Raw genomic sequence first — 18,026 nt, 5'->3', positions numbered from 1 at the left:
GTTGGTGAATGCAGAGTCAGCGTTGATCAGCGCAGTGTCCCTGGCTTTGTAGTCCATAATGGTGCGTAGTCCATGCCACATACAACGTGTGTCGCCCTGGTGGAAGTGGGACTCCACACGTTCCCGGTACCGGCATTTGGCATCTCTCACCGCGCGCCGCATGAGGCCGCTTTGTAGGCGCTCATATCGCCAGTGGCGAGACCCGCGTTGTAGGAGGCGGTCCTGGCGTTTACTGCAGTGCGGATCGATCTGTCCATCCACGGTTTCTGGTTTGGGAATGTGGTGACTCTCGCAGTGGGGATAATCTCCTCCGCTAGCATATTGACGAAGCATACTGCTACTTCTGTAAACTCGTTGATGTCGACTGCGCATGCTCTGAACATGTCCCAGTCGACGTCGTTGAGTGCGTCCTGTAGCGTAGCTTCTGATTGGGCAGTCCACCGTTTTACCTCCCTTGTGGTCACGTCTTCCCTCCGTATGCTTTGTTTATAATGGGGGATGAGGAAGATGGCGTTGTGGTCAGACTTCCCAAAAGCCGGGTGTGAGACAGCTTTGTAGCCCTGCTTGTATGGCGTGTAGCAGTGATCCAAAATTCGATCCCCTCTCGTTGGACACGAGACATGCTGGTAAAAGTTTGGCATGACTTGTCTGAGGTTCGCTTTGTTAAAGTCTCCTGCTACAATGAGGGCTGCGCCCGGGTCCTTGTTTTGAAGCGAGCTCAGCACATCATGTAATTCGGACAAAGCCATACCTGTGTCCGCTTGGGGTGGGATGTAGACCGCCGTGCCGATGACCGAGGTGAACTCACGGGGCAGATAGAAAGGGCGGCACTTAATGCTCAGGAACTCCAGATGTGGCGAGCAGCCGCTGGAGAGAGTAGAAATGCTCCTGGCATCACACCACTTTCTGTTTACCATGAAACACACTTCCCCACCTTTGGTTTTGTTTGACTCTGCCGTTCTGTCCGCGCGGAGCACAAAGAATGAATGCGACGGAGTTACGGCCTGGTCCGGCACGGTGGGGGTCAGCCATGTCTCCGTGAAGCACAGAATGTTGCAGTCCCTCATGTCACGTTGGAAGGTGACCGTTGCTCTTAGGTCGTCGAGCTTGTTCTCCATGGATTGTACATTGGCCAGTAGGATACCAGGCAGTGGTGCGCGATGCGCCTGCTGTCTCAGTCTGTTCCTAATACCAGCGCGTTTCCCCCGGCGCTTCTTTGTTCTGCGCCTCGGATGAGCGGCCCGTCCTTTGTTGTTCTCCGCGCCACGTAGAATCTCTGATGGCCAGGAAGGGTCAGATTTAAAAGCGTCCAAGATTAGATGTGCAACCTTGGCACCGATGTTTACAAGTGATCCGCTGTCGTAAACTATAAGACTAGAGGATTTTGGGATGAAAACCAGAGCAAAAAATAGGTAAAAAACAAGAAAAGTAGATAGTCGGAGCGGAGTGGTCAGGAAGGCGTCTGGACATGGCCGCGCCATCTTGTAAGGAAGTTGCCACTTATGGGAAAAGCCCAGCATAATTCTTTAAATAAGTTGTCACCAACATGGATATTGTGTGGAACTGATATATCAACAAAGACAGGGAGGCCGCCGGTAAGGAAATGTTTGCTGACTATGTTAAAAGACTTTGCGGCTGCCGCTAGCTTACGTAGCATTAGGATTGTGCCGCGAGTTGGTCGCCTGTTTACGAGCGGCACCGTTGTTTATTGTTGGTTTGCAAGACTGTTCATGCTTGCATATGGTTAAGAGAAGCTGGTTATAAATACTATTGTTACTGCTTAAGTTCTAATGCAGATTGATCATTTAATTTAGCACTTTAATAGAAAGCAGTATCTTTCAAGATGTACAATTGTTATTGAATTACATAATTTTGAGCATTTAAGAATACTCAAGTAAATATTGTACTACAAAGCTTTATGCACTGCATTGATGTGTTAAAAATGTTTGGGATTGTTCACAGTATTTGCAGATGTGTGATAACAAACAATTTGTATTTTGGTTTTTGGTTTGTATTTAAAGGTTTTTCACCTATGGCTGACTATGACCAAAAAGAAGATTAAAGAAAAAGGAAAACAAAAGAACTGCCTGGTCATTGAGTGGAATCCAGTTAAACACCTGTGGTATATGCATCAATCCTTTTCAACCGGGGAAGCTGCACAAACTTAAAGAGCTTGACAAACATCCTCCCTCTTGGTACCATTTTCTGCAAATTTGATCTTCACTTTCACTGTTTTGCTGATGACACAGCAAAACATATATAACTGGGTGAAAACACATCTCTCCTGCAGGCCTCATTCCTCCCTATCACCTTCTTCCAAAATCCTGGTTCAGCTCTAATTTTCTTAAGCTCAATGAGGATAAAACTGAAATCCTCCTTACTGGCACTAAATCCAACCTTTTGAAGGCAAATCATTTCTTACTCAGTAGTGATAACTCCACAGTTTTCCCTTCAGCTCAGGTTAAGAGCCTTGGTGTCATCCTAGACAGTTCACTATCCTTTAAATCTCACATCAATAATCTCATCCGTTCTGCCTATTTTCATCTACGTAACATTAACAGTTTACGTCCTTCTCATTCCACCCAGGCTACGTCCAGTCTTGTTCGTAGTTTTATTACCGTCCATATTGACTATTGCAATTCTCTCTTGCATGGTCTCCCATGTTATTTACAAAGCTCCAGGGAAACAGGGGGATCACACACACGTTCACTCCAACCTCTCTCTCCACTAACAACCAGTCGCTCCTTCCACACTCCACACAGGAAAACACAGGGACGGGTGCGGGGAATCTAGAGACACAGAAACACACGTTAACGTCGGAAATGGAGGCACGGGAAACTTCGGATTGACGTGTATTTACTAGAGTCTTCACAACAATCAGCGTCGAACAGCTGACCTCCTCCCTCTTAAATATCAGCTGGTCTGATGAGGCCCAGGTGTTCCCAGTCCAGGAAGGCGTGGGCTGAGGGCATGAACCCACCATGAGGTCCACCTGGCAAAACAAGAGAGAGAGGGAGAGAGAGAGAAAAAGAGAGCCAGTAGCAGGGATATTATGATCAGCACCTTGCTGATCCTGCAGGTCCTGCTTCCTCCCAATTTTCTTTAATTAAGTAATATATGCTGTTTTAGAATTTATATTCAATGTTAGTTATAGCTAGGCTTAAAGGTTTAATGCTAACTCATTTTAATAAATAACACTGTCATATGCAAAACTAGGGGGCACTAGGGTGGCACATGCCAACCCATGCCACCACAGTAGATCAGGTCCTTGTGGAGATTTTTATAAGGTAGGACAGTGGACTTTTTAAACTATATTTTTCAACAAAATCCTGGAGAGTGAGGGGATGCCTGAGGAATGGCAAAGAAGTTTACTTGTGCTTATTTTCAATAACAAAGGGGATGTGTAGAGCGGTTGGTAACTACAGAGGCATAAAGTTGCTGAGGCATGCCATGAAGCTACGGGAAATCTATGAAAGATAGGAGTCTCTTTTGCCTGTTGCAAACAACACTGTGATCTGTAGGAGTAGGGACGATTGGAATAGAGCCTGGAAACATGGAGGTATGCTCTGGAGAGAAGACTGATGATAGTCAGAAGAACCAAAACGCCGATTATGCATGTGTGTTAAGAGGAGGGAGACAGGTGTAGCAGTAATGATGCAGGGAGGCATGTTCGTGAAGTTTAAATGCCTACGGGCATCAATCCAAAGCAAATGACAAATACATATATGACACAATATAGTAAATTCTCCAGAGTTTGTCTTACAAACCTGCTATATAAAGGACGGAAATGTTATTCTGAAGTGCACTGGGATGCCATGCTTAAAGAAAGTTCTCCTGAGTTTCTCTTACAAACCTACTACAATGTTATTCTGTTTATTATTCTGTTGTCTGCAGAGAACATTCCCCTCTCAGGCAGAAAGGGAAAAAAAGAATACCCTAATTTTAAGAAAGCTGAACAATGCAGAGCAAAGAACGTCATACATAGAAAAATTGAATGACAAATGGAAAACAGATGATTGGTGATATTTTGGCAGACACTGGCTCATTACCAACCAATCTTATAAAGCATTTTGAATGCTACAGTACAATAGAAAAGCACTATATAAGAACCAGCCCATTACCATTTACTGTTATGTCACTTTTGCAGCCCCTGATTCACAGATCACTGTCACCCCATTAGGACACGGGGTGACACCATGAGGCAACTGTTCCTGTGATATAGTGCTTGATAAATAAAGCTGAATTGAACTGATTTGAATAGTCTCTCCAATACTAATACTAACTAAAAAAAATGGTTCAATATTGGCATATTTTGAATGTCTATTAATTACAATTTCAGTTTTTTTAATCTTTATCTTTTTAATCTATACACTGTGTGCCACATTTGCACATCAGCATATCAACTACTATCATGTGGCTTTCTTTTTTCTCCAGTTGCCAATGATTATTTTCAGAAACATGGCTGACAAGACCAAACAGCTTTGTGAGGTACATCACCGGGGCCACCGTGACGGGGCAGGGATAGCTCAGTAGGTAGAGTGGTGGCCCCATGATCGGAAGGTCGGGGGTTCAACTCCACTGAACGGCTACCCTGAGGTACCCCTGAGCAAGGTACCGTCCCTACACACTGCTCCCCGGGCGCTGCATTGGTGGCTGCCCACTGGGTGAATGGGTTAAATGCAGAGGAACTATTTCCCTATGGGGACTAACACATACACATTATTATTATCACAAGAGATTAGAGCTGGGCGATATAAGATTTTTTATATCACGATATGTTTTTTTCATTTCAGGCGATAATGATATCTATCACGATATAAGCCAAATAACTATATTTGTAAGATTTAAATGTGCCGTTGCTCACAAGTAAAATGTGAAATAATCAGCAGCTTGTTTTTATTTAAATATTTATTTCCCATAATAAGTTCAACAGGGTAGATGTACTTAAGGAACATGAGACTTTTTCAGATAAATAAAGGCAAATATTGCAAACTACACAAAAGGCAGCCGCTAAAGCGTTTAAGTTTCAAAATAGAACAAACGAAACAGGCTACTAAATTGTCAATTCCACTTAGAAACAAAATACTAATTCTAAAAATAAATCTTAGTTTGTTTTACAGAAGAACAGACAAAACTGACTAACTTTTGTCAATATCAAATAAACTGAGAAGTAAAAGGAAATTCTCAATCTCTCCTTGTTGTATAGCTTAGCTTTTCAAACTGTTTTAACAGTTACTTTAGTCTGACAAAGGCCGAATGACGAATTAGCGCTTCCAGTCAGAGACTGAGGCTACATCCACACGTACACGGGTGTTTTTGAAAACTGAGATTTTCCGTTTTCGTTTTAAAAAATAATCCCGTCCACACATAAAGGGAGAAATGAAGGAAAACGCTGCTATGAACATGCCAAAGCAGCAGGTGGAGCTAGATTCCTAACCGTGCAGAAATGTTGGCCAATCAGAAGTCTAGAAGCCTCGGTGGGAAAAAGTGTGTGGAGGGACAGTAACTGTGTGTATATGTAAGCATTTAAACACTGCAGAGTAGAATTAACAGTAACAGTATTGTATAAATTCATTTCACCGAAACAATAATGTGGCGCACAGTGTGACGTCAAAAAATGCGCACACCTTTGATGCTGCGTTTTCTCCGTTTTTCTAGTCCACACGTAAATGCAAAAACGGAGTTTTTAAAAATCTTTGTTTTCAGTGACCAAAAACGCCGTTTACGTGTGGACGAAAGGTGCAAACGCATAGAAAGATCTGCGTTTTCAAGAATGCCCGGGTACGTGTGGACGTAGCGCATGCACCAGTTTATTGTATTTCCAGACTTGCTTTCGGCACAATTTACAGTGCACGCTACTCTGTTTTTTGTCAGACTTGAAATAGCCGAAATACCTTCACACTACGGAACTTCTTTGGCTCTTCCGTTCGACAATCTCTCTGGCATTGGAACCATCATCTGTTTTCTCTTCGGTAACATTCGGTCACGCTCGGTTGATTTTTCTAGTCGGCACACTCATTTCCTCCATTACCCGGGCGGTACGGTGGCTGGCTGCTTCCCAAACAAATACACATGTGCGGCTTGGCACTTGTGCTGTACGTAACAAGTCACGTGACGTGACGCTGTGGATGTGATTGGTTCGGCTCTGCGCTACTTAATTTGGATTGGCTGGTTTTTTTTGTTGTTTTTTTTGTTTGTTTTTTTAAAAGAGGACAAGGGCGGCGAGGTCTATCGCGATAGTTTAATTTTTCTATCGAGAAAAAGTTATATCGCAATACATATCGTTATCGTTCTATCGCCCAGCTCTACAAGAGATGTGACGGTATTTTCCTATAGCTTCATTAACAGGTCTATATAAAAATTAAATCGAGACGATCTAATGTGTGAGGGGTCATTATACTGTAGCAAAATGGCCATAAGTCCCATGACATTATGTGTCTGTGATGCGAATGCCATAACCATGGAATACGTTGAGGCAAAGGTATACTTCCTGCTCAGTATAAGGCGTTTTTTTTTTTCTGGCAAAAACGGTTTGTTGTCTGTAGCTATTTCCCTTGGTGCCAGGTTTCAAAAATGGCGATTTTGATTTTCGCGAAGGAGACGCTCTCATGACTCATCAAGTGACACCTATGACTACCCAATTGGTGGCACCCAGTCTGATTAAGTAACATTTTCAGATCTCAGATGCTAGATCTGCTTTAGCAGGTACTAAAACATTACCTGGTGCCCGGTACTAGCACCTAATGGAAAACTCTAAAAACTGAGTCAAACCATGCCCATCCAACCTGAGTAAATTTAAATGTTATTAGGAAAGATTAGAAAAAAACTGGGATTTCATAAATACTGTTAAAGGTTCAGTTTTTAAAACCATACTTCAGAACAAGATCTAGAGTGTGATTAAAGTGGTGGATGGGTTCTTTTGCATTTTGGAAGAATGCCAATTGAGCTTAATGACAGATTAAATGTCACAGTTATTTTTAATATCTAAATGAATGTTAGAATCACCCACAATAATTATTTTATCTGAGCTAAGCAGCAAATCATGTAAAAACTCTAAATAAGGCCCAGGTCGATGATACATAACAACAAATAAAACTTGTTTTTGAGTTTCCAGCTAGTGTGGACAATAGTAGGTGTCAGGCTTTTATATGAATTAAAATTCTGTCTGGGTCTTTAGATTAATAAGCTGGAGTTCACTCCACGTCTGGCAGCACAAATGAACCAGCTGCTAGTTGATGAGAGACACCCAGAATTGTTAACCGAAGGCCGGACAGTCCTGATCCTCAAGGACCCCCAGAAGGGACCGGTCCCCTCTAACTACCGACCAATAACCTGCCTCAGCACCACATGGAAGCTCCTGTCAGGCATCATAGCAGCTAAGATGAAGAGGGGCACATGGGTCAATACATGAGTGGGGCACAGAAAGATATAGGCAAGAATACCCGAGGTGCAAAACACCAGCTACTGGTAAACCGAACAATCAGCCGAGACTGCAAGACCAGACTGACTAACCTGTGCACTGCCTGGATTGATTACAAGAAGGCCTATGACTGAGTGCCCCACACCTGGATCCAGGAATGCCTAGAACTATATAAGATCAACAAGACCCTGAGAGCCTTCATCAGGAACTCAATTGGGATGTGGCGCACAACACTAGAGGCCAACCTCAAGCCCATAGCACAAGTCACCATCAAGTGCGGGATCTACCAAGGAGATGCTCTGTCCCCACTGCTGTTCTGCATAGGCCTGAATCCCCTCAGTGAGATCATTGACAAGACTGGCTATGGATACTGACTACGAAATGGAACAGTTGTCAGCTACCTCTTGTACATGGATGACATCAAGCTGTGTGATGGACCGAGCAGTGAAGGAAACTTAGGCACAGGTTAAAGTCCAAAAATGATTTTTTATTTAACCCAAAAAACATAATTGGTTAACTCATGCAAAAAGAATCAAAATCTTGGGCCCATAAAAGAGGTCAAACTAACAAAACTCTACTCAAAGTTGACAACACAACTGATAACTCAAACAAACTGACCTAACTTAATGAGACAAAGGGGAAACTTAAATAGTGGCTGATCAGCCCGCAAAAACAGGAGAAGGGGTAAAACACACAAAACCTAACTAAACCAAACATAATGAACTCCAATCCCCCCCATGGTCCTGAGTTATGGCATGAACCAATTTGTAGTCTTCCTTTAAAGCTCACTCCACCCCTTTTCCACCTCTTGGCTCCTTAATCAAGGGAATGGAAGAGCTGCAACTACGGTAACTCAGAAAACAAAAAATTAATCATACATAACAGTGTAAACTAAAATGTGCGCACTTATTTTAGAATGCAGTGTTATGTGGATATGTGAATTAACTCTAAACCAAAACCAGTTATTTATTGTCCTATAAATAAATATCTATATTTAAAGAAAGAAATGTGAATGCAAGGTTACTTATAAGCCTCTACACTAACATGGTGATATTACCACTGTGTGGCTGTAAGTGCAGCCATCACACACTCCCCCTCTTCAGATCTCTCCCTGGGACAGCGAGAGAGACAGTCTGCAGTACAGTTATCTTTGCCGGGGATGTGGTTGATAGTGAACCGGAATGGCTGGATTGCAAGATACCATCGTGTGATCCTTCCATTTGTGTCCTTCATTCTCTCTATCCATTGAAAAGCCTTGTGGTCTGTTTCCAATATGAACTCCCGTCCGAGAAGATAATACCTAAAGGAGTCCAGGGCCCATTTGATGGCAAGTCCCTCCTTCTCGATGCCTGAGTATCGCACTTCCCTCGGAAACAGCTTGCGGCTGATGAAGGCCACTGGATGATGCTCTCCAGGCGGTCCCTGTAACAGAACAGCTCCCAATCCTCTCTCTGAGGCATCAGTCTGAAGAATGAACTTTCTCTCAAAATCAGGGCTGTGCAAGACTGGGCTCTTACTCAGAGATTGTCGTAGGTCCTGAAAAGCCATCTTAGCCTCCTCTGTCCAGGTGATCTTATTGGGATTTCGGGCACCAGTCAGATCCGTCAGAAGAGCTGCCCTGGCGGAGAAATGAGGGATAAACCGATGATAGAATCCTGCCATACCTAAAAATGATCTCAGCTGCTTTCTGGTCTCTGGCAAGGGACAGGATTCTATGGCGGTTACCTTATTGACTTGAGGTTTTATTACTCCATTTCCAATCACAAACCCAAGGTACTCAGTTTCAGCCTTGGCAATGGCACACTTAGCTGGATTAACAGTCAACCCTGCAGACTGAAGACGCCCCAATACCTTCTCCAGGTGTTTCAGGTGTTCTTCCCAGGTAGAACTGAAAATCACTATGTCATCAAGGTAGGCTGCAGCAAAATCAGACATGTCAGACAGTATCTGGTCCATCAGTCTCTGGAATGTTGCCGGGGCACCATGCAGTCCAAAGGGCATGACTTTAAACTGGAACAAGCTCCACGGGGTCCGGAAAGCAGTCAGCTCTTTTGAGCGCTTAGTCAGTGGTACCTGCCAATAACCCTTGCAGAGGTCTATTGTTGTCAGGTATCTGGCCTTCCCAAGGCGCTCAACCATGTCATCAATGCGGGGAGTTGGATATGAATCAAATTGTGATATTGCATTCAGGTACCTGAAGTCTATGCAGAAACGGATACTGACATCCTTCTTTGGCACCAGGACCACCGGGTGGCACCACTCGCTCTTCGAGGCTTCAATGATTCCTAGTGACAACATCAGGTCGATCTCCTCTTTCAACGGGATCAATAGACGCTCAGGTATCCTGTAACTCATTCTCCTCACAGAAGCTCCATCTTTCAACACAATGTCATGTTCCACAATGTCCGTTCTACCAGGATTTTCACTGAACACATCCAATTTACACAGGTTTCTCACCTGAGCCCGTCTTTCCTCAGGAAGATGGTTGAGATCCAGGTCCTGAGGAGTGGGTTTTGGCAGATACTGATCATCCACTTCCTCCTCCTCTGAAACCTCCTGGATCAGAAAGACATCTGCTTTTGGTCTCTCCACCCATTCCTTAAGCAGGTTAATGTGCAGTACTCTGCTGGAGCGGGGCTGATCTGGAATAGCGACCTTATAGGTTGTTTGTCCAAGTTTCTTTTGGATCTCATATGGCCCTTGCCACTTTGCTAACAGCTTACTGTCATCACTTGGAAGAAGCACCAGCACCTTCTCACCAGGACTGAAGGATCTTTGCCGAGCTGACTGGTCGTACCAGGCCTTCTGGTGCTGCTGTGCTTCCGCTTTGTGGGCTTGGGCCAGCTCCGTCATCTTCTCCAACCGTTCCCGCATCTGGACAACATAAGAGACAACATTGACATTGTCGCGGTCTGCAGAGACAGGCCGTGCGGTGGTGTGTGTGATGGACCCAGGTGCATACACAAGTGAGTAGACGGGAGTGGACTTAACAGAAAGCGAGCCTTTATTATGGCTGAAGACAAAGTGCACAAACAAAGCAGGGATGGCGTGACTAGACTATAACTAAACTGGGAAAACTAATACTGCGACAAACTAAGAAAACTCAGACTATGATGATCACTGCAAGGACTGACCGTGAAAACATGGAGGTGAGAACACAGACGACGCGACACAGACTGAACGAAACACAGAGACTAAATACACATGAGGGATGATCAGGGGAAGTGGATGCACACGGGGAACACAGGTGACACTGATAATCATAACAAGACACGGCAGGAGTGAACGTAACACTGATGGGAGATGGGCAAAGTAAAGCAGGAAGTACACAGAGGTTCAAACAGGAGGAGAGAGAGCACGGGGAGAACGCAGACATAACGGGCTGGGGAAAACATAGAATAAAGCACAAAGAGAGACGAGGGCTCATAAATACACAGAGGGGCACACAGGGGGTAAGAGTCACGAAGGGAAAACACATAAGGAACAATGTAACAGATCAACCCAGGAAGCATGGCCTAAATAAAGAACAAAATACAAAAATACATGAAAACTAAGAATACTGGGCCCACATGGCCCAGGACCATGACAGACAGCCTGTGATCTTTCTTGGTCACCCTCCCAAGTCTCCCTTAGAAGAGACAAGGGGCCTCGTACCTCATGGCGATACAATAGTTCGAAAGGTGAAAAACCTGTAGAAGCCTGGGGTACTTCTCTATATGCAAAGAGGAGGTAGGGCAGCCACTGATCCCAGTCTGTACCAGTTTCATTGACAAATTTGTGTAACATTTGTTTCAGAGTCTGATTGAAGCGCTCTGTTAGGCCATCTGTCTGAGGGTGGTATGGCGTTGTCCTCAGGCTCTTAATCCCAAGGAGCTGGTACACCTGCTTCAACAAAGTGGACATAAAGTTAGTGCCACGGTCAGTAAGAATCTCACGAGGAAAGCCAACCCTTGAGAAGAACTGTATGAGACAGAGGGCGACTGCTTTGGCTTTTATTGATCTCAAAGGAAAGACCTCTGGATACTTTGTAGCGTAATCTGTCACAACCAGCATGTAACGGTTGCCTGCCTTGCTTCTTTCTAGAGGACCAACAATGTCCATTCCTAGCCGTTCAAATGGAGTGCTGATAATTGGTAGAGACTGGAGAGGAGCTCTGGAGGGGATTTTAAGAGAAGACTTCTGGCACTGAGGGCAGCTTTTACAGAACAGTGTAACATCCGAGCGCACTCCAGGCCAATGAAAATATTTTCTAATGCGGGCCATGGTTTTATGCTTTCCCAAGTGGCCAGCCCATGGAATGGAGTGTCCCAAGAAGAGCACCACCTTCTGGACTGCTCTAGGAACCACCAACTGCAATGCTGAACCCTTCTGATGATACAAAATGCCATCTTTCAGCAGAAACTCCCCCCTGCTGTTCAAATCTTGCTTAGTTCCTTGGTTCCTCTCTGCAGCTTTCTGGAACAGAGATGTTAGAGATGGATTGTCATGTTGCATTTCAATAATATTAACAGGGATTTTAAAACCCAAAGGTAACTCAGGCTCTGTGCTAGGAGCTGCTCGAACAGCAGTATGTAGAAACTTCTCTTGCCTTCTCTGTCCACGTGACTTACGAGACTTCCCGGGTGCAGTCTCTATGTCCGCATCATAGAAGGGCAAGGCACAGAGTGGGTGTAGGGACTCCTCTTTCTTCTTAGCTTGAGCTCTTGTTACTGCAACATTGCACGTATGACTAGGATTCAGCAAGTCAAACAACACAGGCAGATCTCGACCCAGCACTACTGGAAATGGCAGATTCTCTGCAACACCAATATTTAGAATATACGTTTGTCCTTGTACCTTGATGTACAGATCTGCTGTTGGATATGATCTCTCATCTCCATGAATGCAGTGAACAGGGATTGTCTCCACATTAACTTTATTTGCGGGAACAAAGTCTCGGTGCACAAGAGTCTGAGTACTTCCTGAGTCAACAAGGGCCTTTAATGGTTTCCCATCAACCTCAACTAAGGTCATTTTGAAACCATTCTCAAACTCCACTTTAGGCTCCACACTTTGTCGGGGCACAAAACACATCTGAGTTATTTTTGTAGAATTCTTTGGGCACATAGGTTTTGTGTGGCCCTCCATCCCACACAAATAACAAATCACAGTCTTGGGTGGAGGTCTTGACGGCATATTGACAGACTGGCTCTTTGGAGGTTTACTCACCCCTGCTTTCTGGTAGTGAGGGACAGATTTTGAACCATCTCTCATTTTCCATGCTGTGGCTCCATGGCTGTCCTTTTTTCCGTGCCGCCACAAACACATCAGCCAGCTCTGCAGCCGCCGCTGCAGAGTTTGGATTGCGTTCTTTAATCCATGTCTGTAACTCAGGAGACAGCATTCTCAAGTATTGTTCTAAAATTAATATTTCACTAACCTCATGCACCGTTTTTCCTTTTGGCTTCTCTATGTCTCTAACTGTCCTCTATGTCTGCAATGTTGCCTTCTGGTAGTTCAATCCTCTCAGTTCTGACTACCTTCCCTCTCTTTGTTACCATTCAACTACACTTCTCCAGTCCGAACGACATTCCAATGTCATTGCTGTATAGCCTGGTAGTGTGGATCAGTGAATCGATGTCTCGTTCACTCTTGGCATACAGCTTGATGTCATCCATGTACAGGAGGTGGCTGACAACTGTTCCGTTCCGTAGCCAGTATCCGTAGCCAGTCTTGTTAATGATCTCACTGAGGGGGTTCATGCCTATGCAGAACAGCAGTGGGGACAGAGCATCTCCTTGGTAGATCCCGCACTTGATGGTGACTTGTGCTATGGGCTTGGAGTTGGCCTCTAGTGTTGTACGCCTCTAGTGTTGTACGCCACATCCCCATTACACACACACACACACACACACACACACACACACACATATATATATATATATATATATATATATATATATATATATATATATATATATATATATATATATATATGTATGTGTGTGTATATATATATATGTGTGTGTATATATATATATGTATGTGTATATATATACACACATATATATATATATATATGTATATATATATATATATATATATATATATACATATATATATATATATATATGTACATTGGGTGAGTGTGCAGTAGTAGCAGCAAGCAGGTGAATTCTGTGCATTAATATGAATAGACATCTGACTATTTTACAGGATAGACAATATAAACATATTTAAAATTAAAGGAATTTGAAATGTACATTGTGCCTTGGTTTAGAGTGTCTGGAAGAGTCCTGTCTCAGTCAATTATAGATGATGTTAGAGGGCGGGTGTGTGTGTTTAGGGCACGGATGGCTTGGGGATAGAAGCTCCTCTTGAGTCTCTCTGTCCTTGCCCGGAAGATGCGGAACCTTCTACCAGATTGCAGAAGTTGGAACAGTTTGTATATATTGAGTTCATAAATTAAGACTTTAGCTTCTGTGTATATGTTGACTCGCATACTCACATTCTAAAATACGTTATTGTGCATGAAGACTAAATATCTCATGTGGAGTAGTTTGCATTAAAACCATGCAAACTTTTTCATGGCTATAATATTGAATTAAATGTGTAGTAGTAGTATTTATTTATTGTCATTGTCAAGAACAATGAAATTGCGTTTGGGGCTTCCATACAACCCAAAAAAAGAAGAAAATAATAAATACCCCTTAAAACCCAGCCTAATCACATTTAACAACAACAGAATTAAATGTGATTAGGCATTTTCCTACTCCTCTTTGAGTAGGAAATTGGAAAAATCCTCCTCAGTATCTCACTCTTTTCTTTCCACTAGGTGGAAACTCTGATGTTTTTAGAAAACTGTGTTAAACAAAACCTTTTTTTTCCCCTTTGGCCTAATGCATGTAAATGTACTCATATTAATTTAGTACTTTTATAGTTTGAGCCCTCTAAGTAGATAATACTACCCACTCACGCATGTATTCATAAAATTCTTGGCAGTAAATTACTTTAATTGCTTGAGGGGAAGCTACAGTGGAAGCGTGTCTATCATGCTGTTTTTGAGGATTCTTTAGAAAAGTTTAGTCATATGTCTGCACTAGAATCTGGTTGAGGAAGTTTACTTTCTGTGGCCATTATTGATTAAACCCATACTTTAAAATTAGTGCATCATATTAAATCAATGCTACAAGGGTTTTTATTGTATGTTTTCTGTGTACATTGCATAAAAAATGTGCATTTTATTTGATTATACACTGTGCCATATATGCGCCAACACTGGAGAACATGCACCCCATGCTTTTCTATTGCTCTTTTCCTCTATAGTGCCATAAATGCCCCAAGGATGCCATTGACCCTACTGCTGCCACTGAAGTGGAAGTGACTGATGGTGCAACAAAAACTGTGACAGCGTAAATGGAGCTGATTCGTTCAGTTGCAAAGCAGTGAGCTCCTGTTACACTGCCACCATTCAAAACACTTAAAATGTTGAATTTCCAGCTCTAGAGTGCAGAACTGAGGCTACTGAAAGTTAAAACTCCCAACTCACATGATGGACAATTGGCAGCCCAAAGCAGTTTGCACATTTTCTTTTTTTAACCATTAAGTCACTTACTTCATATGGCTTTGGCCTTTGTACATTCTCAGCAGGATTGAAACACCTATTATGAAAATACAGCAGATGTGTCATTCCGTGGAAACATTCAAACATCAGTCATCAGCTCCTGTATCAAAGCAGTATTCTTTGACTGCGGAAAGCATTCGGTTGTAATTGCAACCGACCACAACGATCCAGTTTCAGCCCATTATTTCAATCAGTTTTGAATATCACAAAGTGTGTGGGTAGATCAACAAAAGAAACCTGACGCTGCACAGTAAGTGCATTTGCATATTGAAAATAAGTCTTGTTCTAAGCTTACATAATTTCTGAGAACATAATTGCTATTCCAATTTCAGCGTGTCGCATCAGAATATTACTTCACAATTACATGATAAAATGCACATTAGAAATTGTGTTTCTAGTTTTTTTCTGTTTCTATGTTATGACTGGTTGCCTGTCTCTCTGTATGGGGGACCTCTCTACTACTTTTTAAAAGTAATACAGTGATTCTTAATAAATAAATAAAAAAACAACACATATCGTTTCTATTGAACTTGCTTACTATTATTAGTGTATAATCTAAAAGTAATCGTATTAAATTCAGCTGCACAATCCCCTCTCTCTACACTGTGTCATACCAGAAGTTCAGCTTTTATAAGCATCAGCACATTTTTGAATCATAAATGTAGCATGCAATAGAGTACATGTTTTTAGTTCAAAGAAACAGGGAAAAAATAAATTAATAAATACAAATTTGTCATTTAAAAAAATAAGTCTATACGTAGTGGGGAGGGGTTGATCATATAAAGCATGTTTTTGTGATTTCCATGAGTACTCCCTCATGGAAATCACTGAATCTTAAAAATAACCCTACTTTCAGTGTTGTTTTTGTTCCTTCACAGGTGTGCACTCGGGGATGTTGTCACACACACAGCATGGCTTAATCGGTCAAGTATACTGTATGCTGGAGAAGACAAGTGGTCGATTGATCCCAGAGTGAGTTTGGTGACTCTTAATCAAGAGGAGTTCACCATCAAGATTGAAAATGTGGACATGACAGATGAAGGACAGTATGTGTGTGCAATCCAGACAAGCAGTCGACCAAGAACCACCTCAGTTCACATCCTCGTCCAAGGTAATGACGCCAAGATAAAGACAGCTACAGCTGCTGATATGATACTAAATTCAACAATGAGTCCTATGTGAAATTCTAGTAAATTATTGTTTTTTCCGAATGTGCTACAAGCAATGAGTCTCTGGTAATCATAAAAAAAATTTATTTCCTGAACTTATACAGACACCATAACTTATGCCTGCTGCAAATTAGTTTTTTTGTTCATGACTATTGCAATTTTAAGCCATTCTTCCTTGAATGTGACTTCAAGCTAAGATATTTTTAGAACCTCTTGCACACATCCATTTTTTTTGTTTTCTTCTTGTTTTGCTAGTATACTATCTATGACTTCTATCTAAAGCACCAGCATAGCAGAGCTGAAGTGGGAAAAAAAACATATAGAGTCAAAACAGGCCTTCAGTGCCTCTCTTAAATCTCATTTTCTCATTCATCGCTCCACTGGAGCAATGAGATGCCAAATGCCTTGCTCAAGGAATGAGAGGGGAGTGTGTTTCTCATCCGCTATATTAGGTAAGGTTAATGGAGAATACCAGGTGTTAAGATGCTTAGGTTATAATGATGTGTGGAGTTGTGATAGTCTCCTAATGGAATTCAGAACACATTGAGGTGCATTGGATTGTATACACACAGTGCAATGGGGCAGTTTAGAGCTATTTGATATGCAGATATGTAGCATGCATATATGTGTGTATGTGTGTATATATATATATATATATATATATATATATATGTGTGCATATATATATATATATATATATATATATATATATATATATATTAGGGGTGCAACGATACACAAAATTCACGGTTCGGTTCGATACTTTGGTGTCACGGTTCGATATTTTTTCGATACAAAAAAATGTTCGTGCCTTTTTAATTTGTCATTTATTAAAATTATAAATATATATTTTAACTCAAAAGTACAGTTTTTAAATTTAACCCTAACCCTTGTGCGCGTTTTTTATTTTGACAGTGAATGCGCACCTGCGGACCACTTATGTGCAGCCCTGGTTATTTAGCTCGTCATATTGCAGCCACAGAAATTCTTTTGTCCATGAAACCATAAAGCTGCACTTTCTTTTTGCCTTATAGTCTGATTTGTCATAACTTCTCCGTTTTGTGGTAAACTTTTCTTTGGCTGTCACTTCTTCACCCCGACCTGTCTTATTTGGCTCAGCAGAACTAAAATATATATACTGCTGCTTTTACACACGCACTCACATAAGCTCAGCGATTCTCTGCGCGATCAACCTCTCACATGTTTAAGCTTGCTGCGGGAGATTTCACTTGTCATGTTTGCATAGTAAGCTAACGATTAATAAGATGATGTCAGAGGAATTGGTGCACAAATTATCATCACTCACAGATCAGTGCTGTCGCTCTCTATACACAGTTCGCACGATTGCAAAGTGAAAGCAAAAAAACAAGCGCAAATTCAAACGCGATTTCAATATGTCACATATTGACAGTGGCTCACCGATGCCAATGACATAATTACCCAGCTACATTTCTGAAAGAATGCAAAAGCATTGACATATATTTTTCCTACAATAGCCCGACGGGCAGGGCAGAGATAGATTTTGGTAGCCCGACTGAAAAAAATCGCTAGCTCCGGGACGTCGGGCTAGCGATATTGCGAGCCCTGTATCTGATTGAGGAATCACTCATCTTTGGAAAAGAGAGTTTATTACAGAGAAATGGCTCTTTCCAAAATAAAAGCTATACTATCCGCTTCTTCTGGGCTATATTCTCAGCAGCATAAGGAGAATCATGTGCTAACAGCTGTCTAAATGACTCGGCTAAAGTTAGTAGCATGCTTGCTTTTTTTTGTCTGCTTCCACTTGTCTTTGCACTAGGATGATGTCGGCGTAAATGTGCAGTCATATTCGTTG

At 42.2% G+C, this 18,026-nt stretch overlaps 1 protein-coding gene across 6 annotated transcripts in view; it reads left to right on the top strand.

Moving 5' to 3' along the window:
* Positions 1-18,026, top strand: part of ntm (neurotrimin) — a 508,104-nt gene that overhangs the window by 426,079 nt on the left and 63,999 nt on the right. For all 6 annotated transcript variants that reach the window (XM_026181960.2, XM_080307425.1, XM_080307424.1 and 3 more), the window contains one exon: positions 15,902-16,134. In XM_026181960.2, the coding sequence (XP_026037745.1) occupies positions 15,902-16,134 (233 nt within the window). The remainder of the gene's footprint in view (positions 1-15,901; positions 16,135-18,026) is intronic.

This window comes from Astatotilapia calliptera, chromosome 10 (genome assembly GCF_964374335.1).
Source record: "Astatotilapia calliptera chromosome 10, fAstCal68.1, whole genome shotgun sequence".
Lineage (NCBI taxonomy): Eukaryota > Metazoa > Chordata > Actinopteri > Cichliformes > Cichlidae > Astatotilapia > Astatotilapia calliptera.
Note: the sequence above shows the minus strand (reverse complement) of the source record. Positions and strands in the feature narration are given on the sequence as shown.